At 59.2% G+C, this 27,690-nt stretch overlaps 2 protein-coding genes and 1 long non-coding RNA gene across 4 annotated transcripts in view; 1 reads left to right on the plus strand and 2 right to left on the minus strand.

The window, feature by feature from the left end:
- Positions 1–11,289, plus strand: part of CIB4 (calcium and integrin binding family member 4) — a 52,563-nt gene extending 41,274 nt beyond the window's left edge. Inside the window, exons 4-7 of the mRNA XM_002709972.6 lie at positions 135–276; positions 9,164–9,273; positions 9,891–9,979; positions 11,007–11,289. Coding sequence (XP_002710018.1) covers positions 135–276; positions 9,164–9,273; positions 9,891–9,979; positions 11,007–11,037 — 372 coding nt within the window. The 3' untranslated portion in view covers positions 11,038–11,289. The remainder of the gene's footprint in view (positions 1–134; positions 277–9,163; positions 9,274–9,890; positions 9,980–11,006) is intronic.
- LOC149128168 (uncharacterized) lies at positions 1,665–4,342 on the minus strand. The gene is made up of 2 exons (XR_016230505.1): positions 4,119–4,342; positions 1,665–3,923 (listed from the first exon to the last, which is right to left on the minus strand). It is a non-coding gene; the product is annotated as an uncharacterized LOC149128168 (long non-coding RNA).
- Positions 11,290–12,656: 1,367 nt separating the features above from the next.
- CIMIP2C (ciliary microtubule inner protein 2C) lies at positions 12,657–27,615 on the minus strand. 2 transcript variants are annotated; one of them, XM_070069342.2, is made up of 4 exons: positions 27,485–27,615; positions 16,630–16,903; positions 15,444–15,556; positions 12,657–12,876 (listed from the first exon to the last, which is right to left on the minus strand). In XM_070069342.2, exons 1-4 carry the CDS (start codon positions 27,556–27,558, stop codon positions 12,732–12,734), a joined length of 606 nt encoding a protein of 201 aa, XP_069925443.2. In that variant the 5' UTR covers positions 27,559–27,615; the 3' UTR covers positions 12,657–12,731. The 2 variants fall into 2 exon arrangements, with proteins under 2 accessions (XP_069925443.2, XP_089183908.1); XM_089327782.1 differs by lacking the exon at positions 15,444–15,556.
- Positions 27,616–27,690: the final 75 nt, after the last annotated feature.

Raw genomic sequence — 27,690 nt, forward strand, 5'->3', positions numbered from 1 at the left:
TCCTCGAAGCTGAGTCTGCGCCAATACTTAGGGTGCGGCTGTTTCCTCTAACCCGGGACGCTGCACCTGTGACGGGGGCTGGGGCCTAGGGAGGCGCGGACCCGCCCCTGAAGGCCCTCTCCCCGCCCCCACAGGTCAACCCCTTCCGAGACCGCATCTGCAGGGTGTTCTCCCGCAACGGCGTGTTCTCCTTCGAGGACGTGCTGGGCCTGGCGTCGGTGTTTAGCGAGCAGGCCTGCCCCAGCCTGAAGATAGAGTACGCGTTCCGCATCTACGGTAGGCGCTTGGGGCGTGGCGGGAGGCGGTGCCTGGGCAGTGCCCCGGAGGACGAGCAGGTCTCTGCACACATCGGTGCCTTGGGATGCTGTTAACCGGGGGGTGGGGTGGGGGGGGTGGGGGGGTGGTGTTACCTGAGTCTTTGCAACTCTCAAGTGCGCAGAATAAAAAGGGTGGATAACTACCGCGGCAGCGGACAGGTGCTCTCCCTGCGTGCCTCAGAGGCCAGTGGAGTCCTTGGTGCCGCTCTTGGGGAGTCGCGTGTGCGCAGGAGAGACAGACAAATAGACTGCACATCGGGGCTGAGGAGTTTGGCTTCTATGGCGGAAGGATCGTTGGGTGAGGGGTTAAGAAATTCCAACGCAGGGGCCAGCTCTGCCGCTAAGTGGCTGAGCCACGTGGGACAAATCAGTTCACTTTCCAGGAGCTCGATTTTCTCACCGTTGAGTGAAGGGGTGCAGAGAGGTCCGTTGACGTGGGGGGGGGGGGGCTCTGATGGTGCCCCAGCAGTCACAGGCTCTACAACCAGTGCCACTCGTCACCAGGCAAATGCCCCCTCAGCCTGGCTGGCCTGCCGGGAAAGGATTCCACAGGGAGTCGGGAAACTGACCAGGCTTTGGTGCACCGTGGTGGCTCCTTGGCCCCAAGGGACTCGAGTCTTCATGGTCTCACCGTCCTTTCCTGCCTGCTCCCTGGTGGGCCTCATCTTGCTTCTGCCTCCCCCAAGGGGACTTGGGTAGAACAGAGGAGGGGGCAGTTTTAAGCCAGGTGGACTCAACTCTTTTTCCACACTATTTTTCACATGTGTCATCCTGCCCAGCATCCAGTAAGAATGAATCATGGTTTCCTCCCGAGAATGGCTGAGTCAGCTCCTATCACACTGTCCCTCCATAGATAGCAGCCATGAACTCCAAGCAAAACGTTAAAATTGGGGGCCAGCATCATGGCGTAATGGGTTAAGCTGCTTCCTGCGACACCAGCATCCCATGTGGGCACCGATTCATATCCCGGCTGCCCCGCTTCCGATCCAGCTCTCAGCTATGACCTGGAAAAGCAGTGGAAGGTGGCCCAAGTCCTTGGGCCCCAGCACCCACATGGGAGACCAGGAGGAAGCTCCTGGCTCCTGGCTTCAGCCTGGCTCAGCTCCAGCCATTGTGGCCATTTGGGGAGTGAACCAGCAAATGAAAGATCTCTCTCTCCCTCCCTCTCTCCCTCTCTCTCTCTTTCTCTCTCTCTCTGTAACCCTGTATTTCAAATAAATAAAAATAAATCTTTAAAAAACATGTTAAAATCAACTAGCAGATAGTTCTGGACAGCTATCAAAACAAGATAGATTCTAGGAAGATTTGACACTTTGGGGGAAAGAAATGGAACTGAATGGGTTCTCCAGGTCACCACCCTTTTTATCTTTTAACTTTTTTTAGCTTGAAGGTGGGCTTCGGTGAGTGCATCCTGCAGGCTGCTAAATTTCAAACCCTTCTGACATGAACCAGAGAGCCTGGCGCAGCCACGGCCCCTGCCGAGCGGAGCTGGTCGGGGGAGGGCGTGGAAGGAGGCCCAAGAAGGGGAGCCCTGTTCTGATGTATACAGTGTGCCCCGTCACTCTCCAAGGCTTCGGACCACATATACAGAAGCCCACTTAAGGATTATAGAGCTGACCTGAGATTAGAGCTGCCGCCACATTTCAACAAGGCCCCCAGGTGACAGGGACTGTGCCAAAACCCCAAATTCAGCCCTCTTTGGAGGAATATAACAGAGTACAGAGTCTCCACAGCAAAACAGCTGCAGCGTCCAAGATGCTGTGCAAGATCACTCAGCTGCAATGGCTTTCTCTTAAAGGAGGTGCATTCTCAAGAATAAAGACCGACGCTGACATGACCCGGATGTTGGAATTGTGATAAGGGTTTAAAAATCACTACTCTAAGCTATATTAGCCAGGTGTCCCAGAGAAACAGAAGCAGTTGTGGGGGGGGGGGGGTTAAGAAGCAGGAGCGCTGCTGGCCAAGGACAGGAGGGCACAGATGACTCAGCTCGGAGCCGGTGAGCGCTCCCTGCCTCTCCTCTCCCTGCTGCTGGGCCTGCGAGCCCCCGGTGCTGTCCACCCACACTGATGATGTGGCCTTTTTTACCCAGACTACTGAGTCAGGTGCTGTTCTCTTCGGAAAAGAAAGGTCATAAACACACTCAGGAATAATGTTTTACCAGTTACCTGGACATTCCTTAACCCTTGACACCTAGAATTAACACATACAATGAACCACCACAAAACCATTCCCAAGGATGTGGAAGAAAATATGCTCATAATGAATGAAAAAATAGGAAGGCTCAGCAGAGAAGTGGAAAGAATCAAGCTTAACGTGCAGAACTGAAAAGTGAAACATCTGAGAAATTCACAGAGAGAGAACCAAGACAATGGAGGAAAGAGACAGCAAACTTGAAGACGGATCCATGAAAATCGTGCCATCTGAATAACAGAGAGAACGAACATTGACAGAGTTCAAGAGCAGGGTCGGGGACACAAAGGACAAGAGAGGTCTAACATACGTTCACTTGGAGTCTCAGAAGGAAAGCAGAGGATGCATGGGGTGGAAAAGATTTGCAGAAAGAATGGCCCACGCATTCCAAACTTGATGGAAGGCGCAACTTTACAATGAACTTGAAGCACACAGGGCATCATGTACACAGAATTCTGTTGGTTTGGCCGTCTGCACCCATCAGTAACGTCTCTCTTCTTCCTTGCCTGCAAGTATTTCTGGGAAGCTGTAACGGCCATCGTCAGCCAGCCCCTCCCATTCCGGGTGATGGCCGTGCTGGCTCAAGTTCCTGTCTGTGTCTCCTGGCCAGGGCAGCTCCTCTGGGAGAATGCTGGCCAGGGCTCCGTGTTCGTGTTGTCTTTGGGCTGCCAGGCTCAGCAGCTCACCTGTGTAAAGGCAGCTGTATCAGGAGGAGTTTTCCATCAGTGTGCATGCGATAAATTCCTGCAAGCTTAAAGGCTTTGGATGACGCGCTTTATAATCTCCCAGTTGCAGGTTAGGAATCCCGAGGCGGCTTGGCTGGCTCCACCTCTTAGGGTTTCAAGGCCACAGTCAAGGTTGTGACCAGGTGGAGCGCTTGACTGGGGAAGACTCGACTCAATGAGCTCACTCAGGTTGACGGCAGCATTCAGTGCCCCATGTCTGCAGAGCTGAGGACCCTGACTCCTTGCTGCACGGGGGCTGGAGGGTGACCTCAGCTCCTCACCACAGGGAACTCCCAACTCGGCCATTTGCTTCTTCCAAAACAGCTAAGAACAGCATTGCCTGAGCTCCCGTGTTGGCAAGATGGGGTCTGATACAACGTAACGTGATGAGGGAAATGACAGCCCATCGCACTGTCAAATTCTATTGGTTGGAGGCAAGTCACTGTCCTACCCACAACTGAAGGGCAGTGGGGTGAAGCCGTGCTTGGTGAAGTGGTCACAACTCTGCCTGGAGTGCCTGGATCCCATGTCAGAGTGCCGGGTTCGAATCCAGACTCCTCCGCTTCCAGTTCAGCTTCCTGGTGCGCACACCCTGGAGAGCAGTGCTGGTGGCTCAAGTTAGGTCCCACCCACATGGGAGACCCAGATGGAGTTCCATGGTCCTGGCTTTGGCTTGGTCCAGCTCTGGCTGTCTTGGGCATTTGGAAAATGAACATCAAGAGGTGCAGATAGCAGGGGAGGGGCCCATAGTTTGTCCATCACAAGCAGCGAGGGACTCATGGTGGGGGGAAGCGGAACAGGTCCCCCAGAGTGCCCAGGGGGCAGCTGGGGTGGGGTCAGAAGCGAGGGGCTCCCTTCTCCTCTCCACGGCTGTGTCTCTTACCTCTGCTTCTCCTTGTGAACTTTCTCTCGCTGCAGATCTGATCTCTATGCCTCTGTGCCGCAGCCCCCGACACGTCCTGCGGGCTTCACTCTGGCCGACATGGGCGTCTCTGCTTCTCCCAACCTGTCCCTTTTCTCAGGAAAAGCAGGTTGGCTCAGCCAAGCCGATGATCTCGCTGCCCCTGGGTTGGGCCACCAGCCTTGCCCAGCCAGCTGCAGCCAAGAAGGAACAGGGTCACATAAACAAACAGGGCTCCAGCGGCGGCCACTGGGGGATGGGGACACTTCCCAGGGATAGCAAAGTGTAGGCTGGGCAGATGTCCCAAACCACGTCTGCCTTCGCTGACTTTCCATGGTTTCCAGAGCCAAACAAATAAAAACAGCCAAGCCCGCAGGAAGTTGGATGAGCAGCGGGTTCTCTTTCAGCTTAAGGCACAGGAGCTAAATCACGTTCCAGTTCCGTAACAGAAAAGGCGCCCTTCGTCCCCAGAGGTCAGCCTGAGGCGCTCCGGTGTGGGAGCAGACACCCATCGTGGACCCCCCCCCCCCGCCCCCTTCAGGCCCCCTGGAGCAGGGGAACAAAGAGCTCAGAACCCTCACGCAAATCAGCAGGGCAGGCGGGTGCCCAGGGGCTCGTCAATCCCGCGGCTCACCCAGACGGCCCCCCACGACGCCGGGTTCTCTTCCGGCTCTGAAGGCTCGCTGCTCACAGAGCTGCCCGCAGGATCCGCGATGGACACGGAGACCCTGAGCACCGTCTGCACGTGGCAGCTGTCAATAAACCCAAGTGGGCGTGGTCCACCGGGAAGGAAGAGGCAAAAGGGGAAGGGAGACGGAGGAGGAGGGGAAGGTGGCCGTGGCAGTGGCCGTGGTGCCATCCTCGGCACAGGTCCAAAGACCTAACTCAGTGCCCTACCCCTGCGGGCCCCGCAGACCCACCGCATCTGTGCTGCCAGGAAGCTTACTGGAAACGCGGCGCCTCGCCACACCTGCTGAGTGAGACCTGCCTTTTAGCCGATCCCCGGGAGATTCCTCCACTCCTGAAATTTAAAGAGCTCTGACCTAACCCACCGGCGCCCACACTCAACAGCACATTGGAACCATAGAGCTTGGACCCCAGCTTGAGACTGGGTAGATGGGCACTGGGCACAGCGTGGTTGGTGGGCTTTTCCCAAGTTCAAGAGCCACTGATGTAAGGCACCACATTAGCCGGGGTCGCACTCAGGTCTGGGTTAGCGTCTATGGTGGAAAAGGGAGTCAGGGGCCAGGCAGGCCGGAGCTGGGGCCATGGCTCCGGGAAGGAAGCGGCCTCTAAGCCTCTAAACCTGCCAACAGTATGGACCTTTGTCCTCATGGTCATGAAAGCGACAACCAAAGGCACAGACAAGTCACTCTCCTGTCACAGGAAGCCCTACCCACCCAGTGACTTTGGCTTATAGTTTATTGGCCGAGCCATGTCCATGGCCATCCAGAGCTGCAAGGGAGGCTGGAGAGCTGTGAGCTGCTTTTTTTTTTTTTTTTTTTTTTTGGTCAGGCTGAGTGGACAGTGGGAGAGAGACACAGAGAAAGGTCTTCCTTTTGCTGTTGGTTCACCCTCCAATGGCCGCTGCGGCCAGCGTGCTGGGGCCGGCACATCGCGCTGATCCGAAGGCAGGAGCCAGGTGCTTCTCCTGGTCTCCCATGGGGTGCAGGGCCCAAGCACTTGGGCCATCCTCCACTGCCTTCTCTGGACACAGCAGAGAGCTGGCCTGGAAGAGGGGCAACCGGGACAGAATCCGGCGCCCCGACCGGGACTAGAACCCGGTGTGCCAGCGCCGCAAGGCGGAGGATTAGCCTAGTGAGCCGGGGCGCCGGCCGAGCTGTGAGCTTTAAACTGAGCGCAGTGCCACCCTCAGTAGGAACCACAGCCCTGCTAGTAAGGACGATGGGGAGAGTAGCTGCTAGCCAGGGATCCAGCAAAACCAGCCACGCCTCCTTGGAATGGGCTCTGTTGTGGGGTCACTCTTGCCACTCTCTGTACCCTGGGAGGGGAGACTTTCTACCTGCCAGAGACCCACCCGCAGCACAGCCCCCTCCCCAGCGATAAATTCCCCATTGGCAGGTGATCCCACACCTTCCCAAGACCTGACACAGCCTTTAGGGAAGCTGGCATTGGGAGAGGCCAGGGAGGAGAGCCAGGAGGAAGGACAGAGATGTTGAGAGGATGACAGAGCCTTTGGGGGCAACTGAGGGCTGGGCCCTGACTCCCACAGCTCTCTAGCCCCCACCCCCACCCCTCTGCCCCTGCATCCCCCACAGGAGGAGGCATCTCGCTCCAGCAAGCCTTCTTCCCGATGACTTGGGACGGGAGCCATGCAGTCTCTGCAGATGGGAGCTGGGCCAGCAGGATGCCCGGGGACACTGCGGGGTCTCCCAGAGAGGCTGTGCAGCTTGTCCTGGCAGGGCGGTGTCACTGCACTGCCTGCTGCCCACGTCCCTCCTTCCTCTGCACCTGCTCCGAGCCACCCCCCGGAGAGTGTGATGGCAGAGCTGTGTGGGGATGGTGGCCCCAGCCTTGGTCTGTCCCCAGGGCTCAGCAACTCCAGCCATTGGGAGACAACGCTCAGACAACAAGGGAGCTGGCTGTGCCTTCCACACCCACATCCTGCCTTGGGAAATGGAGATGAGTCGTGGCTCTCCCTTGTGGGACACTGTGAGGCCAGCAAACTCTACGCCTCGGTTTCCCTAATAGCCTAAGGTGGCTCTGGCTCCAGGGCGGGCTGTGACGTGGTCCCTAAGGTTGGCGTTGCTAGTGTGTAAGGAGCATCGCGTGATGCAGTGCTGCCAGTCTGCTCTTGCTGCTACGTGTCTTCTCGCCTCCAGCCTCAAGCCCACGACGGCCATGCATTTTCCTACGTAAACTTTGCAGCAGCTTCTCCTGCGTTACAGACGAGGAAAACGGAGGCTCGGTGGTGAATTAGGATCCATTGGTGGCCAGTGGCAGGAGCTCCAAGCCATAACAGCTCACGCCAGAGAGCTCCTGAGATGGCTGGAAGCCATGTGCTCATTTCTGTAGCCCTTTTGCAGCCAGGGGCTGTTTGAACCTTGATGCGCGCCATATAGAACAATCAACTTAAACGATCAACTGCTGAAGATGTATGGGATCTCGGGAAGCGCCTGAGGTTGCCTGGGCAGGGCCAGAGTAAAGGATTACATGGGCCGGTCCATCGACGTCCAGATGCGGCTGCCCACTGCGCTCCTACTGTGCAGCATCAAGGCCAGGCCCCTCCTGTCTGTTGCTGGATCCTCAAATAGAAACACCGAATGAAACAAACTACACCCTTGAATGTGTCGCTGCCATACTCAAGGTTGCTTCCTTGTCCCAGAGCATCACAGCTTCCCTTCCGGGCTGTTCCCAGCAGTCACTGCTTCTGCTTACATCTCATTGGCCAGAACTGAGTCACGTGAGCCTATCAAGCAGCAAGGGAGGCTGGGAAATGTAGTACCTGCTTTGGGTGACCCCGTGCCAGCCAAGGACTGGCATTTCACTGCAGTAAAGATGGTAATGGGTGGTGAAAACATGGACTTCTCTGAGAGTTTGACTGCCTCGTTTTTTTTTTTTTTAAAGATTTATTCATTTATTTGAAAGTCAGAATTACACAGAGAGAGGAGAAGCAGAGAGAGAGAGAGAGAGTCTTCCATCTGCTGGTTCACTCCCTAATTGGCCACAGTGGCCAGAGCTGCACTGATCCGAAGCCAAGAGCCAGGAGCTTCTTTTCTTCTGGGTCTCCCAGGGGGGTGCCAGGGCCCAAGGACTTGGGCCATCTTCTACTGCTTTCCCAGGCTGTAGCAGAGAGCTGGATTGGAAGTGGAGCAGCCGGGTCTCTAACCAGCGCCCATACGGGATGCTGGCGCTTCAGGCCAGGGTGTTAACTCGCTGTACCACAGTGCCAGCCCCATGACTGCCTCGGTTTAGTCATGTCCTTGCCACTGACCAATGAGCAACCTTGGGTAGTCCATCCATTCATTCATTCAGCTGTCCATCTCCTCTGTCCCAGGCACAGAGCTCGAGACACACTAGTGAACAAAGAGATGCAAATGTCTGCCCTTATTCTGGGGAGGAGGAAGCGCTGGCCCTGGAAATGAGGGCCACCTGCACTGTGGCTGCAGCTGGAAGGGCAAAGCCTCCTGGACACACTCAGTGGGCAAGGGCGGTCAGCCGGGGGCGGCTCCCTCCGCAGCCCCTGCCGCCCACTCCCCCGCCCCCCGCCCCATGCCCCTGCTGCCAGCCCCTCTGTGCAGCCCCTCTGTGGGGTTAGCAGGGGTGAAGCTGTGTCCCCCTCCCCCACCGCGATCTGGAGGCTACCTTCGCCCCCACCCTTCCCCTGACACCCTGGGTGCGTGTGGGGGTGGGGCAGGAAGATGAGGCCCCTTCTTACCTCCCGGGGTCAGAGGCAGTATTTCTTCTTGTCCCCTGCCCCTTTGAGGGCCCAGCCAGAGTCCTTGCAGCCCACCACTGAGCAAGGGCCACTGTCCTCACCCCATGGAGGAGGCGGGCACACGCTCCGGTCACGCAGCTACCACACAGGGGCAGCAGCAGGGACTGGCACCCGGGGCTTCCAGCTCCCTGACCTGCCCGGCTCCTCCCTAGCAGCCTGGCTTCCCAGCTCTGAGATGGAGATTTCCGTGGGGCTTAGGGGTCCGGGTGGCTGGGCTGGAATTTTTGTTTTTACGCCTCCTGGCAGGGCGGCCATACCACAGCCCACTGCTGTGCCTTGGGTTCTTTTTGATAAAATTAAAACTAATCAAAGGTTGACCAGAAGCTTCAAGGACGTAAACTACGTGGCACGGCTCAGCCAGTGCTCATGGTCAAGGTTGCCTGCGGCCAGCCCTGGTACTGCCACGCCCCATCCCTTCAGGCCTGTGTGCCCTGAGTCCCAGGTTCTAGCTGCCCCTGGGACAGGTGAGCCCTGCAGGGGCCTCTGGGAAGCCTGGGCCATGGGCCCCCCGAGACTCTTCCAGGCCGCTTCCAAGTCCCTGCCAAGCAGCCCTGACCGCTCTCTGCAGATTTCAACGAGAACGGCTTCATCGACGAGGAGGACCTGCAGAGGATCGTGCTGCGCCTGCTCAACAGCGCCGACGTGTCCGAGGACCTGCTGACCGACCTCACGCACCACGTGTGTACCGTGCAAAGGCCCGGAGGCAGAAGCCCTCCGGCAAGCACAGGCCCCTGTGCACACATGCCTTGGGGGAGGGGGTAAGGTGCCCCCCAGAAGCAGGCACATGGAAGGAGAGAACCCTCTCAAATCTCTGTCCTTCCGATAAGAACCTTCTAGGGCCCCCAGACAGAGGGCCTCCCCGCCACCAGGCCCTCAATGCTGCTGGCTGTGCCTGCAGCAGCTCGGTGTCCCTGCACCATTAGCCCAGCCTGGCACAGGGCCACCACCCGCAAGCCGTCAGGGCGCGTGTCCCTTTGTCCTCGGACCACGGGAGCCTGGACTGGGTGGGGACTGGGGGGAGGCACAGCCATGCGCAGTGTTGAAAGGGGGCCCTGCCTGGGCAGCTGGCATATCTCTGCTCTCAGGGCCGGGCGTGTACAGGTGGCACCGAGGAGAATCCTCCAGAAGCAAGGGTCAGCCCCACAGGCCCAGACCTCAGCGCACAACTTGGGGTGGGGGGGACCCATGTGGCAGAGATCCGGGCATGTGGTTTGTGGCACTCCACCCCCTCCCCCAGCCCTGCGCCCCCTCCCCACCGTCTGCTACCAGGCTGCCCCAGGTCTCACTGCCCCCAGGTTCTGACGGAGTCTGACCTGGACAACGACAACATGCTGTCCTTCTCCGAGTTCGAGCACGCCATGGCCAAGTCTCCAGACTTCATGAAGTAAGGTGTTCTGCTTGGGGGTGGGGGGGCAGGAAGGGGGCCCCAGTTACCCATCAGCCAGCAGGGCGTCTCAGTCTTCCCAAGGGCGTAGTGAGTTACTGGGGTACTCGGCAGACTCCTTCGGCATCCGTGAAACTGGAGCCTCTAAGAAACTGGGGAGCCCTAGCGGATTCAAGGGTAGAGGGGGGGCCTGGGCCACTGCCTTTCCTGCACTGGTCCTACCTGCCCCCCACCCCCATGGCGGAGTTGGAGCTCATGGGAGAAAGGGCAGCCAGTCCTACCCCAGCAGAAGGGGCCATTTGGTCTTCTTGGCCACGCCTCCCAGGGCGATTGACAGCCCCGCCCCTCCCTGGTTCCAGGAGGTACACTGGGGACAGCTCAGCTGGACACATGGCCCTCCTGGCAGGCTACCTGAGGGGACCTGGCCTTGTTGGCCTGTGTCTTCTCCTGGGGGCTGTTCTGCCCAGGCGCCAAGGTCTAGGTGATCTGGAAAGCACGCAAGTGCCCACAAAGCCACAGAGCCCACCTCGGGCAGGAGGGGGCAGATGCCTCTCACCCCGGCTGCCGGCACTTGGCTTCCCGCCCCAGCCATCTCGGCCGCGCCACCTGCGGGTCTCCTGGGTTCTGAATGACCTTCAGCGACTCCTGAGCGCTGACTCCCAGAGAGAGCCCGACTGGCCGGGCTCAGACATCCGCCCTTCTAGCGAGCTCTCATCCCCATCCCGTTCCCTGCGTGGCTGCGCAGGGGAGACCGCCCCCTCCCAAAGGTGCTTCCTCTTCTCCCAGCACAGACTCAGAGCCAGAATCCCGTCCCTCTTGGAGTCCTCTGTGACTCTCTCCCACTTCCCGCTATTGGCTCCCACACCGCCAGGGGCCGCGGGGCCCTTTGCATCCCAGTGATGCTGAGAGAGAATGAGGGAGGGCCTGGAGCTGGCTGAGAACCGGCCGCAAGAGCTGGGCCCCGGGCACAGGCCTACAGGGCTTGGCACTGCAGGCTCCCAGAGGCTCCCAGCGTTCCTCCTTGCAGCTCCTTCCGGATCCACTTCTGGGGATGCTGATCTGGCTGGCAGCCCCAAGGGACGCCACAGGGGCACGGGCACACTGGATGTGAAGTGTGGCTCTGTGCCTCTCCACCCCACGCCCCCATCCCTGCCCTGGGTACTGTTTATTAAACGAAGCTAAAGACAAGCGTTTTCCTTAGCCCTGTGCTGTGTGCCTGGGTTCGAGCTGCTGGTGCTGGGGTGGGACGTGCCACTGCTGCCGAGCAAGCTGGGTGGGCGCTCTTACTGAGGGCAGGGTTCGGGGCTCAGCCTGTGTCAGAGTAGGGGGCCTGGCCAGCTGGGTCGAGGTTCCCTGGGAAAGTATCCACCCTCCCACCCCAGAGATGCAGGCGCACATAGCGGTCATTCCAGCTGGCGCCTGGCTTCCCTGTCCTCGTCCCAGGCAGACGGCATCTCCACCATGCTCGGCACCCCCAGGCCCTCGGGATGCGCCTCTGAGTGACCAGCCCCCAGGGTTTATTTGTCTTGCTCTTTGGCCAAGCTCTGGAATGGAGTTGGCCACCACAGAGACCCTTTGGATCCCAGCTGGTCGGGGACCCTGGGACACAGGCGAAACCCCTCTCTTGGTTGGGGGGGGGGGGGCTCTGACAGCTGCCAGGGCCTCCGGGGTTTCTTCTCTGCACTGTCCAGGCACAGAGGAATGGCTCTTTCCGCCCTCAGGTCACTAGAACCTTGCTATGGTTCCCTTGCCCACTTAGGAGCAACAGTGGCGTCCCCTGACTCCGATCCAGGGGGCATTGGATGCTGGGGGATGTTGGGCACACTTGGTCCGAGGGCCCCAGCCCAGCCCCCATCTGGTGAGGGGCTGTCACCCACGTCCTGCCCTTTGCCCAGGGGCCCCAGCGGCGGCAAGCAGCAGCCTGGCGTGAGCGCCCCCTCCCATACACCCAGCCTCGGAGGCCCTGAAACTCCTTGACGAGTGATTTGGTCCTGGGTCACTGCCTCCCATTACCCTTCTAGAAATGGCCCTAGGGCTGGATGCCACATCCACCTGTCCACGCCGGGCTGGGCAGAAGGCAGCATGGGGCTGCAGGGTCCCTCAGCATCCCAAGGGCTGTGTCACCCCTGCCCCACTGGTCTCCGCCTGGGCCATAGGCAGGGTGTGCAGCAGGAGACCCAGGCACGGGAGTCAGAAAGACGTGGGTTCCAATCCTGGCTGTCACCTCCTAGCTGTGAGCAGCTCCCTTCGTGCCGGGGAGGTCCAGCGTCCTTTTCAGTAACGTGGGGGACGTGAGACCTCCCTCGCAGTTGTCAGGCAGACCTGGTGATGCCAACACAGGGCTCCTGTGGCGATTCCTTCCCAGCCCACGTGCAGGGCAAGTGTTCTGGGGCCACGTCACCCTTGCTCCCGGACAGACCCTCACTGAGCTTCCTCGGTGACACCAGCAGAAGCAGACGGGCGGTCTCGGCGCAGGAGGGAGCCACCGCTAGGCCTTGGGAACCCCACAGCGCTTGCTTCCAGAAGCTTCACCTTGGGGGAACAGGTGCTTTTCCTTGGTTTGAATCCCTTGAGCTGAACTTGGCACAGGCCCTTAAACTACCACGCTGGGTGGCCTTGGGGCCACCCTCCTGCCATGGCCACATGCCCCTGGGGCCCGGAGGAGAGACACGTGGAATGGTCATGGCTAACGATTTTATTTCAAGCAAACCGACGTGGCCAGGGCCGGGCTGTCTGGTGTCAGCACCTGTCCTCACGCTCTGAACTCAAAGTAGCAATCTCGCGTCTGCCGCTCCTGCGGAGACACCCTCTTCCCCGACGGGAAGGCCTGGGCCGTCTTCAGGTTCTCGGGGGAGACTCTTAGAAGGTGCCACTTATTCTTTGGACTCAGAGGAGGCCTGGAGGTGAGGACCAGGGCCAGGGCTAAGCAGTGAGCCGGGGTGGTTGGGGAGAGGAGGGCCCCCCCGTACCCAGCCCCGCACCCCAGCTTTCCAGCCGGGGCTCCCCCTGGCGGCTGCTCCCCAGTTTAGCATGTGACAAGTCACCCTGGACTTGTGCACGATGGCGCAGCAGTGAAGAGGGAGGATTTGGTCGGCAGGCGGACCTGGGATGGAGACTGGCCCTGACTGTCCCTAGCGATGGACGTGTGCAGAAAGGGGCTAGCGCTGCTGTCTCACTCTCAGCTTCGTGCTGAGCAGTAAGTGAGGTAAGGCATGGAAAGCACTTACCGTGATGCTGGACAAGGAGTGAGTTCTCCACAGGTGTTGCAGGGAACGAGGATGGCGAGGGTGGTGGCGGGGATGCGGTGACGGTATTGGGGATGGGGATGGGGATGGGGATGATGGTGATGGTGATGATGGCGATGGTGATGATGTGATACTGATGATGGTGATGGTGATGGTGATGATGTGAGATTGATGACGGTGATGGTGACAGTGATTGTGATGATAATGGTGATGGGGATGAGAGTGAGGACGATGTTGATGGTGGTGATGGTGGTGGTGATGATGATGATGGTGATGATGTGATATTGATGATGGTGATGGCGATGATGATGATGATGTGATTGGTGATGGTGATGGTGATGGTGATGATGATGGTGATGGTGATGATAATGGTGATGGGGATGAGAGTGAGGATGATGTTGATGGTGGCGACAGTGACGATGATGGCAATGGTGATGATGTGATATTGATGGTGTTGGCAATGATGATGTGATTGGTGATGCTGATGGTGATGTGATTGGTGATGGTGATGGTGATGATAATGGTGATGGGGATGAGAGTGAGGATGATGTTGATGGTGGTGACAGTGATGATGGTGATGGTGACAGTTATGGTGATGATGGTGATGGTGATGAAGGGGATGGGGATGAGAGTGAGGACAATGTTAATGGTGATGACGTAATATTGATGATGGTGATGGTGACGGTGATGATGGTGATGATATAATAATGATGATGGTGACAACGATGATGGTGATGATGTGATACTGATGATGGTGATGGTGACAGTGATGATGCTGATGATGGCGATGGCAATGGTGATGATGTGAGATTGATGATGGTGATTGTGATGGTGATTGTGATGATGATTGTGATGGTGATTGTGATGGTGATGATAATGGTGATGGGTATGAGAGTGAGGACGATGTTGATGGTGGTGATGATGTGATACTGATGCTGGTGATGGCGATGGCGATGATGACGATGATGTGATTGGTGATGGTGATGCTGATGGTGATGATGATGGTGATGATGATGGGGATGGGGATGAGAGTGAGGACGATATTGATGGTGGTGACAGTGACGATGGTGATGGTGACAGCGATGATGTGAGATTGATTATGGTGATGGTCATGGTGCTCCAGAATGAGAGGGACCTGCCCCAGGTCACAGCATCAGTGACCTTAGGGCCACCCTGATTAGCTCCCTGTGTTGTGTAGAAACCATCACCAGCTGTGTGGAATGCAATTTGGGAAAGGGATGGAGTTGAAGGGTCACAGGCTCCTCAAAGCTCTGGGAGGGGCAGCTTCTGGCCAGCAGGGTCTCAAGAGCAGCCCTGCCCCAGGAGAGACCCACTCTGTCTCTGGGGACAGACTGGCTCCTGGCCACCCCCAGCAGTGGCAATGGCCCATGAAGGTCCTAGAGGAGACTTGGCTTCCTTTCCAAACCCTGCCTTCAACAGCCAAGCCCAGACAGGCCCCAAGGCCATCACTGGGCTTCAGTTTTCCTCTTTAGCAAATGGGCCATCTGTTTTGCTGGGAGGAACTTTAAGAGGCAGTGGAATCCATTTCTTGAGAAACCATCAACGTGCATGGGAATGACTGCTGCTTATCAATAACATGGTGATGAGGCTCTGGGCCCTCGAGGCAAGCAAGGGGTCTGCATGGAGCTGGAACCCCAGATCTGTCCACTGACCTGACACCTGCCCCCAGGTGGGGAAGTGCTGGATGGACGGAGCACAGGTACCCAGGGAAGCCGCTCCCGGGCCCGGGCTGAGCAGGGCAGAGCTGGCTTCTCCACGAAAGGACAACTCCCATAGAAAAGCATGAGGGGTGGGCTGTGAGGAGCTTTCCTATTGTGGATGGACAGTTGGGCTTTCGGGATTTTTGTCCCTGGGAAAGCATTTTCCACATCTGGAAGGGACTGAGCCACTGGCTCCCTGCCTCCTGTAGTACCCAGCACGTTCACTAGAGGGCAGCAGCTCCTTGCTGCTAGTAGCAGCTGGGTGCTCGGACTGGTGTAGCCGCCAGGTTGCCCCTGCAGGTTCTGGGCTGCGAAAACGATGGGCGCTCTTCCTGACTCCACCCATTCGGGTTCCTGGAGCCCTGGCCCCCTGTGCTGGATCTGTCACCCTCTGCACTGCAGGCTCTCGGGGACAAGGCTGTTAACTCGTTTCTCAGTTGGGGCGCCCGGGGGCAGGTGTCCTGCGGCAGCACAGCTCCAAGGCGGGCTGACACTCACAGGTCGGTGGGGATGCGGTACCGGTCCTGCTCCTTCATAGGCAGCACGAAGTAGGGCACCCGGGGCACCGTGCCCGTCTTGTCGCGGTAGTAATTCCGGTGCTGCTGTGCCATCTACAGCTCGGCCCAGGGAGAGAGGATATGCTGCTAGTGGCAGGGACCTGAGGCACCTGGGATCCGTGCCCGACTGTGCCTGGGCAAGGATGGGGGTCTCCACCTCCCCAGCCAGTGTCCTCCCAGCTCCAGCTCCATTGGGCGTCCTGGCGGAGCCTCAGCTGCTCTTCCGTCTGACTGGATAATGACGCCTGTTGTCCCAGCTTCGCTTCGGAGGCTGAGACAAGGGGCCAGCCAAGACTCAGTAGGAAAACCCAGCTCGGAGGGGCCCACACAGCGCAGGGGGAGCCTGCTCCGTGACAGTCCCTCCCCCTCCTTCCTTCCTGGCCACTTGAGTTCTGCGGAGGGACAGACTGTCGCAGACCGGTGGAGATGGTCCCACAGCCCCCCAGAGCCTGAGGCCATCAACCCTGCCCTGCCCCCCGGGGAGCTGACGTATTCAACAAGTCCTCTGCCCTGGCACCAGGAGACACATGTGACCTTGACCTTGAAACAAGGCTGGAGGGATGTTTGCAGGAGAAGATGATGGAGAGTCAGGTTTCCAGGGACAAATCAGAGAAGGAGCTGCACCCCACCCCGGGGAAGACAAGGGCCTGTGGCCTATGACGGTGGTGGGGTGTATGTGTGTCCCCATCAGGGGTTGGGGACACCTCACCAGCCTGAGAAGTATGACAAGGGCAGCAGGGGAGTGAGCAGGCCCTCTCCATCCTTCTCTTTCCTGGGACAGCTGGGCGCAGCCTGGGCTGGCCCTAATCAGGGCACAGCCTCAGGGGGACAGGGACAGAGCTGAGACCAGGTCCACCAGGGTCCAGGTGGGCGACTCCCAGGCTGGCACCAGGGTAGGGACATCACTGGGGTATGGTCCTCAAGAGAACCCATGGGGCAGACAGTGAGGACAGGGACATCCCAAAAGGTCCCCCTCCCCAGCTCCACCAGCAGTGGGGGTGAGCGGTGACCTGGGGATGGGGCCAGATCAGGGAAGCAGCAGGGGCTGTGCTGGTTCAGGAGCTCCCTGCCCCAGGCCCTGGCTGGCACCCCCTCCCGGTGGCAGGGGGCAGGCAGTGGCAGCTCACCTGGTAGAAGTGAGCGAGTTTGGCGGAGCGGCTGCTATCCAGGTTGAAGCGTGTGTAGGTGGGCGCGTGCAGTCGGCGAGCCCGGCTGAGCGTGCGCTCTGTGAGCCCCAGGGTGGAGTCAGAGGAGAAGACGGTGGGGAAGTGGCCGCTGCGGCTGAGCAGAGCCTGGCCCTTCTGCATGGCTGCGAAGCGGTGGTCCTGGAAGTACTTGAGGGTGGCGGTGCCGTAGGAGGAGCCGAAGGAGAAAGCCACAGAGGGAACATGGCCTTGGTACCTGCAGGAGTGGTGAGGGAGCGGGGGTGGCCGTCAGAGAGGGACCCCGGGGCCAGTTCTAAGACAGGCCCCGAAATCCCACAATGCAGTGGGGTGACCTTGCCCGGCTTCCCAAGGTGCCCCGAGCAGCTCAGGGCTTGGGGAAACGCAAGCAGGTGGGACTCCAGGCCCCTTCCTCCCCACAGAGGTGTCCACCCATACAGCCACTTCTCTAGGGGCCAGAATGCCTGGGTGCCCCTTGGCCAGGCCTGAAGTCACAGACGGCCTTAAAGAGCAGAGAGAACCTGAGACAGAGAACACAGAATGTAACGGGCGTAAGACTGGTCACAGCCGAAGCCTGGGGCGAGGACGCTATGGTGTTGTTCCCACACCCCAGCCTCACATGGTGCTCCTCGGGCCACCCGGAGGCCCTGACCCAGCTCCTGGAGCTCTGAGAGCCTTAGGACACCCCTCCCCCCACCACGAGGGAGACCCTCGACGACACCACCCTTGGTCAAAGGGGACTCAAGAGCAGAGAGCCAAAGATGGGTTTTGGCAAAGCAAGGGGAGGGACAGCAACACCCCCAAGAGCATGGGCAGCAGACTTCCGGCAAACAGGGAGAAGATAGGGCGCCCCCTGGACTCCGGCTCCTGCCACCCCGCAGGGTCCCCGGTGGGCACTGTCGCACCTGGCCCTCCTCAGCAGCGGCCGGCAAGGCTGGCCTCTGTCTCATGGAAATGCAGCTCTCGGCGTCTATTGCACGCGTCCCCCCACCCCCCGTGCTGTTTCTGTTGGTTTTCATCTCCATCTCTGAAGTGCTGGTGTCCCCTGAGGCCTGTCCCGGGGACAGTGTCTCCACCTGGCCTTAACCATCACCTGCTCCAGCCTGGAGTTCTCCCCCAGGGGCAGACCGCTGCACCCAACTGCACACCACACCTCTCCCTCCACACCTCCTGCCCCATTGGCCACAGAGCGTCCTCCCTGCCTGTCCGTGTCACAGATGGGGGCGACCCATCCAGTCCCCGATCCTGCCGCTTCCCCTGCTCCACTGAGCTCAGCCAGGACCGTGGCCGTAGCACCCTCACGCTGCCCTCCACCACGCCGGACTCCCTATAAGCAAGTCCTGAGCGTGTGCTGTGGCTTGGGTATCCATGTGGGTGTCCCCCAAAGGTCTGTGTGTAAAGGCTTGGTGCCCAGGGTGGCCCTGCTGGGAGGTGACGGAACCACAGGGAGCTGGGGCCCAGCCCCCATTTGACCTCCTAAGCTCTCACATCATCACTTCCATCACTGCTTTCGTAGGGGCCAGGCAAATGGGGCCAGCCAGTCGCAGACAGCAAGACTCTGAGCTAAGCAAACCTTTCCTTTTTACAAAGTTGCTTGCCTTAGGGCCTTCGTGACTGCAAGGAAACGCTGGCTAACACTGCGTGGCATTCAAGCTGTCCCTGATCTGGCCCTTGCCATGTGTCCAGCCTCACCAGCCGACCTGCACCCCAGGCCTGAAAAACCACTGTGTGGGCTGGCGCTGTGGCACACTGGGTTAAGCTGCCGTCTACAGCACCCACATCCCATGTGGGAGCTGGTTCAAGTCCCGGATGCTCCACTTCTGATCCAGCTCCCCCCCGTGCTTGGCCTCCCAAATAGTAAAAGGTCCTGCAAGACTGGCCCAGTGTCACTCTGTTTAAGAACGGTCAGCTCCCATGGGCTGAGGAGCCCTGTTCCCTAGGCACCCGAAAGCCCCCTCCATCAGCCACAGCTCTTTCTGCACTGCCATCTTGCTTTCCCTCCTCCTAGACGGCGAGCATCTTGGGGGCAGAGCCTGGTCGCGTTTTACTCGGGTTTGTACCTCTGGTTCCCAGTCCTGGGTCTGGCATGGGGAGCGTGGGTAGGAGGCCATTTCCGTGACAAAGAGAAGGATGAGGGGCGGGCGTTGTGGTGCAGTGGGTTATGCCACCTGCCTCCCCCATGGGAGCGCCAGTCCCAGTCCCGGCTGCTCCGCGGCCCACCCAGCTCCCTGCTGTTGCCTCTGGGAATGCAGCGGAAGGACCTGTGCTGATGACCCAGATGATGAAGAGACGTGTTTGGAGGGAAACACAGCCTGGAGGAGAAGCAGAGTCTCTGAGAGCATTTGTGCTCCAGGTGAAACAGTAAAATTTATCTGCAGGGGCCGGCGCTGTGGCATAGCAGGTAAAGCTGCTGCCTGCAGTGCCGGCATCCCACATGGGTGCCGGTTTCAGTCCCAGCTGCTCCATTTCTGATCCAGCTCTCTGCTATGGCCTGGGAAAGCAAGGGAAGATGGCCCAAGTCCTTGGGCCTTTGACCCACGTGGGAGACTCTGAAGAAGCTCCTGGCTCCTGACTTCGGATCAGCACAGCTCCAGCTGTTGCAGCCATCTGGGGAGTGAACCAGCGGATGGAAGATTCTCTCTCTCTGTAAAACTCTGCCTTTCAAATAAATAAATAAAATCTTTTTAAAAATTTATCTGCAATAAATCGAGAAGCCAAAGGCAAGCAGTGGCGGAAGCTGCTGCTTCCTGGATCCCGGAGTGTCCTCCTGGGGAAGGAACTCTGGGCCCCGCCCGCTCTGGCTCGGAGGAGGTGGAGCAGCATCCGGGTGGTGCCTTGCAGAGGACAAGCGGCCTTGCTGCACCACCTTTCCCTTGAAGGCCCCACGCACTGGCCCCGTGCCTGAAGCTTGGGGTGGCTGCCTCTACCCTGGGGGAAGAAAGCCCGCCCAGCCCAGGTCACTGCCAAGGGGTCCCCCAGGTACCAAGGCGGTGCTCTCCGAGCGTGAAAGTCCTTGCAAGTGCAGTGCAGTGAGAGTCCAGCCAGCCAGCCAGGAGGGCACTGAGAGCAGAAGCAGCCCGGCAGGGTGGAACTGCTCCGCGAGGGAGGGTGGGAAGCTTCGGAGCCACTGAAGGCAGAGACAGGAATAGCAACCAGCTGAAAGCCCCGTGCAGAACCGAACGTCAATGTTATAAAACCTGTCGCAGTGAAGGCAATTTAAGCACCAAAATTAGGGGGGGTGGGTGGCGGTGGGGGTGGGCCTGCCCGGGAACCTCCTTAGGCAGAGTCAGTCCCCGACACCTACACCCAAATCAGATTGCTAAGGCACAATGCAACGGGAAACGTGCCTCTCCCCCGACCCCTTTTACAAACTACTATGTCCTGCGATTAACTGACCTTTATCTAAAACCCACCTATTTTTCCATTTGACTTCCATTTCTTTCTTTTCGGCTAATATTAAACTTTATGCTTTTCATTTTGAAATAAAAAATATAATATGATCCCATTTTAACGTATTTATTTATTTGAGAGGCAGAGAGATGGAGCTGGGGGGGGGGGGGAGATAAAGTTCTCACCCGTCGGTTCACTCCCCAGGTGGGTACAACAGCTGAGGCTGGGCCAGGCTGAAGCCAGGAGCCAGGAACTCCATCCAGGTCTCCCTGTGGATGGTGAGAGCCGTCATCCACTGCCCCCCCACCCCCACCCCAAGCAGGGCACACGTGAGCAGGAAGCTGGAATTGGGAGCTCCGATGTAGGACGCAGGCGTCCCAACCAGCGGCTTACCCATCAGGCCCCAGTGTGATCATTTGTTTATAAAACTGCTTTTGCCTATCCTGGCATCCACCCACCCCCCATCTCGTCTTTCACCTGAATGCAGCATGGAGGCTTGCCATGACGCTGTCACCGGCTGCAAAGCCCGGCTAATTCCCGCATGGGGACGCGAGGTGCTTTGCTGCTTTCTTCTTTGGACACGTGCCACATTTTGAGCAGCAAGGCAGGTGGCATTAGGTCACTTGCGGGCACCTCCGGGGGCTGGCACAGCTCAACCCGGCTCCTCGAGCCCAGCGTGCCCAGGAGCCACTGAGCACTAAGCAGCGCCCTGGAGCCCGCATGGGCACGGTCAGCTCCTGCCCGAGCCAGACCACGGTCCAGGCTGGGACAGGCCAGGAGGAGGGCGGGGTGGGGTGGGTGGGCGGAGCTTCTGCAGGAATGAGGGGTAGCGGGGATGGAAGGTGGGTCTGGCTCCTTCCCTGGCTTATTCTCCAGCTGCTGTGCTGCCCCGGGGCCCAGACTGGGAGCCTCATCCATGTGGCACTTCCAACAGCTCTCGAACACCAGCGCTGCCCTGACGACCATGCTCCTGGCCACAGACCCATGCTCCCAGCAGCCCACCCAGGGCTTGCCCATGGGTGCCACAGACTCCACACCCCTGAGACCAGCCTGCTCTGCCTCCTGCATATCTCTGCCTTGCTCCCGCCACCCCCACCTAAGCCAGACACTTGGACTCGGTCGCCTTGTCTTCCTCTTGGCTCCATCACCTTCCACATGGGCCTCTCTCTGAGTCCTGGGCTCCCACACCAGCGACTTTCCCACTGCTTCCTCCACCCCTTGTGACTGCCTCCCTCTTCGCTCACCTGGGTGACCCGAGAGCTCCTAGCAGGCCTCCCAGACAAGGTTCCACCCCTGCAGCCTACTGTCTACACGGACCCATCCCAGCCCCCATGGCAGTTAGCGCCAGTCCCCACCTGCTGCCCAGGCCTCTGGGGCTTTGCCCTGGGCTGATGCCCCTCCACTGGCCCAGCGGGGAACGCAGCTCATGGAGCCCTCCCGGCCAGCACAGCCTGTACCTGATCTCTGCTCACTCCCCCATCCCCACCCCAGACCACCCCCTTGACCCTCCATGCCTGGCACCTGCCGAGTGCTCAGCACCTGCACTGAAAGAGGGAAAAGTCCAGACGTCATGGAGGGCAGGAGCGCTGTGTGAAGAAGGGCTTGGCTAGGGCAATGTTGTGGCTCAGTGGTCTGAGTGCCAGTTTGAGTCCTGGCTGTCCCACTCCCAGTCCAGCTCCCTGCTAATCCCCTGGGAAAGCAGCAGAGCGTGGCCCAGGTGCTTGGGTCCCAGCACCCACCTGGGAGACCCACAAGGAATCTGAGGCTCCTGGCTTTGTCCTGGCCCAGCCCCGGCTGTTGCAGCCATTTGGGGGGTAAACCAGCAGATCAAAGGTCTCTCAGTCTTTCCCTCTCTGTGTCTGTAACTCTATCTTTCAAATAAATAAATAAATAAATAAATATTTAAAAGGGTGGGGGCTTGGCTGGGATGCGAAGAGCACACTGACACAAAGCCTCCCACCCACAGGGCGCCGGCTCTGGAGAAGAAGGCAGCTACAGAAGTGTGTGTGACGCGGCCTGGTGATTCTTCTCCCTGCCGCCCCCAGCTCTCTGCCAGGATCCTCCTCTGCTGCCCGATTCTCCACCTTCTCTGAATGCCAGGATATTTGCATCCCAATAGAATGGAAGCCCAGGCTCCTCCGCAGCCTCCTCCGAAGCCCTGCCCCATTCCATCCAGAGGCGGGTGTGTGTGCACGTGTGTGCACCCAGCTACGTGTTCATGTTATTGTGCACCCAGTGGGCCCACCTGGCAAGCCAGGTCAAATGCATCTGCCTTTTTGGGCCTTGACCATGACCCTGGAGAGCCTTCTGCAGCCCTGCCTGTGGCCGGCTGCAGTGGGGGGGAGGAGCAGGACTGGCAGGTTTATGAGGCGGCATCCGCCCGCCGGCTGGCACAGCTTCTCCTTGAACCCGCGTCCCTCCCTCCTTGTGTACAGCACGTGAGCTGGGGCCCTGGGATCAGCTGTACTGTGAAGCCCGCTGTGGGCCGCTGTGTGTGCAGGGAGCATCTCTCCCCTGCCCCCGACAGCACGGGCTGGGCCCCTGTCTAACAGTAAAATTAATTACCGTGTGCCATCGGGGCTCCCATGGGCAGCCTGATTAACTAATTAACTTGTTACTGTCCCCATTCCACAGCGCAGCACAGCTCCCTGAACCTCCCCACGAGGACGCTTTCCCCCAGGGTGGGGGGAAGCCTGCCAGGGCTCCCCAAACAGCCAGCTGCTCAGAGCCTCCCCGCCCAGGCCTTGCCGCCACCTTCCTGTCCCGGCGGCATCACCATTGGCCCCAAAGAGGCCATTTGCTGCTGTGAGGGCTGTTCCTGCCAGAGATCCACCCCTCCCTTTCCTCCTGCCACCCCCTCCTTCCAGAAAGCTCTCGGCCCGCCTCTCCGCCCGCGCTCCTCTCCAGCCCCCGAGGTCCATTCCCGTTTGAAACATCCTCTTTGCCATGAGCCTCACCGGACTCATCCCCTGGACCCCGCCTCTCCATCGGACGCCTCTTGCTCCCTGCACCTGCTTCCATCCTATTGCCGCACGATGAGCAGAGCCCTGAACTGCAAACCCCCTGGGAGAGAGGCCTATGTTTTACCCATCTTTCCCCAACCCATTAGGTGCCCTGTATTCGCTGAACTGAGTGAAGCCGTAGGCAGCTTCTAAGGGCCCTGTTCTCTTCTGACCTCCAGGGACCCCCAAATCCCTGTTCTTAGGGGCTCCGCACATCATCAAGGTGGTGTGAGAGGCATGAATTGCCAAACTGGCCAGTCCCTTGAACAGCTCAGCGACGAACTCCAGGGAAGAGATGGGGGGTGGGGGGCTGGCCCTGGGGCAGAGGGCCTGGGAAGGGGGTGAGAGGATGGCAAGGCCTGTGACCCCTCTGGGAGAGAAGGCATTGCCGCAGGGGAGGGCACAGAGACCCAACGTGCCTGCAGCCCTCGGTGTGCTCCTGCGGAATAGAGATTGGGGCTGCCTGCAGGGGTGAGGTCTGGAGGCGGCAGGCCAGGGAGAGCTTTCAACTTGATCTTTTGCTTCTGTACTTTGTGCTTGAATCAGGGGTCGCACCTGCTCCTCTGAATGGCAGCTGACCGCTGTGTCCCAGCCTGGGGAGGGGCTGCCATGGAGACTGGCACAGGTGGGAAAGGCCCACGTCAGGGGTCCCTTTTTTAATATGCTTAGACAACAAGCCCATGCCCGCCACTTTGACAATGGCCTCTGCATTGCAAAGGACCACACAGACTCTCAGACAAGCCAGGATCACCTGGGAAGGTCAGAAACGCCCAAGGCCCAGCCCCAACTCCACCAATTTCATCAGGATCTCCAGCTGGGGCCAGATTGCCAGTGCTCATTGAAGCCCTTGGAGAGGTTCAAGTGCTGATGTGTGGGCACACGACCCGACACACCTTCCTGTCCTGGGGCTGCCCTCCAGTGCCAGGGCCTGAGCCAAAATGGCAGGGTATTTGGAGACACAAGAGCCAAATCCTCTTCCCTTCCCCAGCGCTGCCAGATCCTCTTCCCCAACAGGTGAGACCCCAGGCCTAGGGAAGCCACAGGTGCGCACGATGGTGTACTACCCACAGGTGTCTGACACGGGCTCAGACCAGCTTCAAAAAAGCCGGCCAGCTGCTCAATTTTCAGGAATCTGTACAGTCTGGTGCTAAACAAGCCAGTGTGAGAAGTTGGGCGTTTGGCCCAGCAGTTATTATGTTGGATAAGACACCTGCTGGATAAGACATCAGAGTGTCTGGGTTCAGGACCCGCCTGCACTCCCAATTCCAGCTTCCTGCCAAGGCAGATCCTGGGAGACAGCAGCGATGGTCCAAGTAGTTAGGGTCCCTGGCACCCATGGGGAGGCTCTTCCCTTCCTAATTATGTTCCTACATTTTGCTATTGTGTGTGCTCTGGGATGACTTCTGCTTGCTCGCCTATAAAAATGGCAATGATGCTAGGTCATGGTGCACTGCCTGCCGTGCCCCCTGCCCGACCTGTGTCTCAGAAGGCCACGCAGCTGCCTCAAAATGGGCCAAGGCAGGCACCTCTTCCACAGACTCGGATGAGTGCCACGAATCACGGCATTTCTCTTCTCCAGAGAGCTGGTTGTTAAACATTCACCAGTGTACCGCTGGGTGTGTGCACCTGTCGTGCAGGGATTCTGGGGACAGGACTCAGTAGGATCCCCCCCACACACACACACACACAAACACACTGACGATGGCACATGTGGGATGCACTGATTGTAGGCCCTTGGAGCCCAGTTCAGTGGCAAAGGTGGGCACAGCTGCCATAGTCAGCAGCTGGGGACACCAGGGCAAGTGCAGGCTGGGCATGTTCATGTTCAATGCGCCGCGGCTGGCTGAGTGTTTGCAGTGAGAGCCTCGGAGGGTGCACAGAGAGAGGCAGAGAGCAAGGATGGGGCCCCAGACCCGACCTGCCAGCCGGAGGCACAGACTCTCCCTGAGGACAGCCTGCTCCTTTTGAAAAGCCTTCTAGCCCCAGAGACTCTGACCCAAGTACCCCCTGCCCACTGCAGGATGCTACCCAGGCCAGGCCCCACTGGAGGTGCATGGTCCAGGAGCAGCAAGGGACCCACTGGAGCACTGTGGCCAGCACTCGAGGCCCAGCACTGTCACCCTCTTTCACTGCAGAGCCTGGAATCAGGTTTTGAACATGGCAGGGACGTGACAAATGGTGACGGCTGATGGCTATCACGTGCCAGACGCTGTGATGTTAACTGACTTCAGCCTCCTTGAACCTGCCTGGAGTCACCATCCCCATGGCACACACCAGACCAGGCAAGGGAGCCAGGGAGAGGACGCGGACTGCGTGCCGGGTAAGGCACAATGGAGCCGGGCAGGCTGGCTCTAGACCAGCTCTTAATGGCTCCTCTGCCTCCTGGCAGAATGAGGGAGAAGGCAGGAGAGGGCAAACGAGGATTTGGGATGAGACCAGCATGGGCGGCCGTGCTGAAGTCACAAAGACTGGACTCAGCGACTCACCCGCTGCCCGGCCTTGAACGAGTGCTAATTCCTCATCTGGGCTGTTGCAAAGATTTAAACAGGTTGTCTCCAGGGCCTGGCACACAGCCGGAACTCTGGCTTGGGCACATGGAGTTTTTCCCCCCGGCATCAGGGACCTGGTTCCTGCCCTGCTGGAGCCCATCCCAGGCCTCTGTGAGCACAGGGACAGGAGGGGCTGGGCCATGTGAACAAGACCACTACAAGGGGCGATCTGAGTGCCAGAAGAGACTGGCTGTGCTGAGAGTTCTGTGGCCAATGTTAGAGAAACACACAAAAATAATAATTATCCAAATGTGGTAGGGGATCTGGGATTCTTCCACTAAGCTAACAAAATTGCCAACGAGGAAGCAAACATTAAAAAAAAAAAAAAAAAAAAAAGACGACTCCATTCGTTCCTGGCTTCCAGGAATCTTTAAGGCAAGCACCCCCATCCCAGAAAGATCCAGAAAGAGCTGCAGACACAGCTCAGCCGCTAGCCCCAGCCCAGTCCAGGCGTGAAGCCTTGTTTACGAGCTACTTAGCATCAATGCTAAATCAGTCACAGCACAGAGATTGGATAGAGAAGCAACCACCCCTTCCAGACAGCGTGATGGGGGGGGGGGGGCATGGGGCAGGGTTTGCAGGAGCCCCCAGCCATGCTCCAGGGGCAGACAATGGCCCAGGAGCCAGCAAGACGGGGGACGCAGGGAACTTTCAAAAAATGTCAGTACACAAAACCAAACCTCGCCGCCCACACGCAGAGTATGGCGCAAACACCCCAACCATGCTGCAAAGACCGAGCTGACTACGCCTCCGCACCACGCCCGCCTGGGGGCCCACGAGGCGCCCACTGTTGCCTATGTCACACGACATCCTAACACCACACCTGGCACTTCCCAAACACACAACACATCTTTCTCTGGTCCATGCCCAGGAGAAGCAAAGAATTAACCTGGAGCATTAGCTTGGGCTGGTGGGAACCCCAGTAGCTTTTGAGGTCTCCCAGGCCAGAGAAGGGTCCGGCCCACAGGAGCTGGGTTCAGACCACAGCGCTGGCCCCAGTCCCTGCACCCACCAGCTGGGGAAAAGATTTCAACATGACAGCCCTGGGGGCCTTGCCTGTTCTACATCAGAACAGCCCCGCTCCGGACACAGCACACCGCCAGCTCTCTCCTTCATTCTGCAGTCTGTTCAGCTTAGGGGAGAGACCCTGTGTTTTTCCAATCCACCTGGAGACCCCATCTCCTGGCCTCTCAAGACCACACAGGTTTCAGTTCCTCCCTGCTGATTTGCTGTTGTCCCGGTGGCTTGCTCCCCAGGCCCAGGCTGGCTGATGGCAGCAAGGAGAGCACCTGAGACCCTGGAGGCAGCCGGAGGTGAGAGAGGAGTGAAGCATGGGGGCTGGAGGAGGTGAGAGGGATGGCCCCGTGCCTCTGACATCGCCCGGGTTTGAAGGAACGGCAGGTGCCACCCTGAGTTTGAAAACCCAGGGCTGGGGCAAGTTTCAACAAGGACATTCTGAGAGTGAGACCAGCGAAAGGGCTGACCACAGAGCCCGGGCAGGGGGACACACGCTGCTCCCCACCACCTGCCGCGCCGGCCAGGCCTGGTGCCGCCGGCCTGCACCCACCTACTCACCTTCCCGCCTTCCGCCAAAGAGCACGCACCTCGCCCCAGTCCAGGGTGCCCCGCACTGTATGCGGACGGTAAGAGCCTGCTCTGTTTCTGGGGCCTCCGCACACTCAAACACAAAGCCCTGTGCCCTTCCGCCGCCCCGGACCCCGCTCGCTGCGACCGCGTGACCCCCCAGAAGGGCCTCTGAGCCGGCGACAGATGGGTCCCTGAGGCGCCAGGGCCCAGTTCTGACAACAGAGGCCAGCGCCTGGGCAGCTGGACGCGGGACGGTGCAGGGCCGGCGGGGCCCGAGCGCGGCGGCCTTACCCGGGCATGAGACCGGGGGGCACGTAGGCGGCATTGAACTCGGTCAGCAGGGTGCCCGCGCTGCGAGAGGCCATGGTGGGAGTGGCGCTCGCAAGGCGGCGCTTGGCTCTTGCCCGACGGTAAACAGCCCGCGGGTCACCGGGCAACCGCGCGCCTGGCAACGCGGTCTTCTCGGTGGCCCCCCGGGGCAGATCCGGGGACGTGCC

This window comes from Oryctolagus cuniculus, chromosome 2, assembly GCF_051225735.1.
Source record: "Oryctolagus cuniculus isolate XC-2025 breed Fujian yellow rabbit chromosome 2, ASM5122573v1, whole genome shotgun sequence".
In the NCBI taxonomy this organism is placed as follows: Eukaryota; Metazoa; Chordata; class Mammalia; order Lagomorpha; family Leporidae; genus Oryctolagus; species Oryctolagus cuniculus.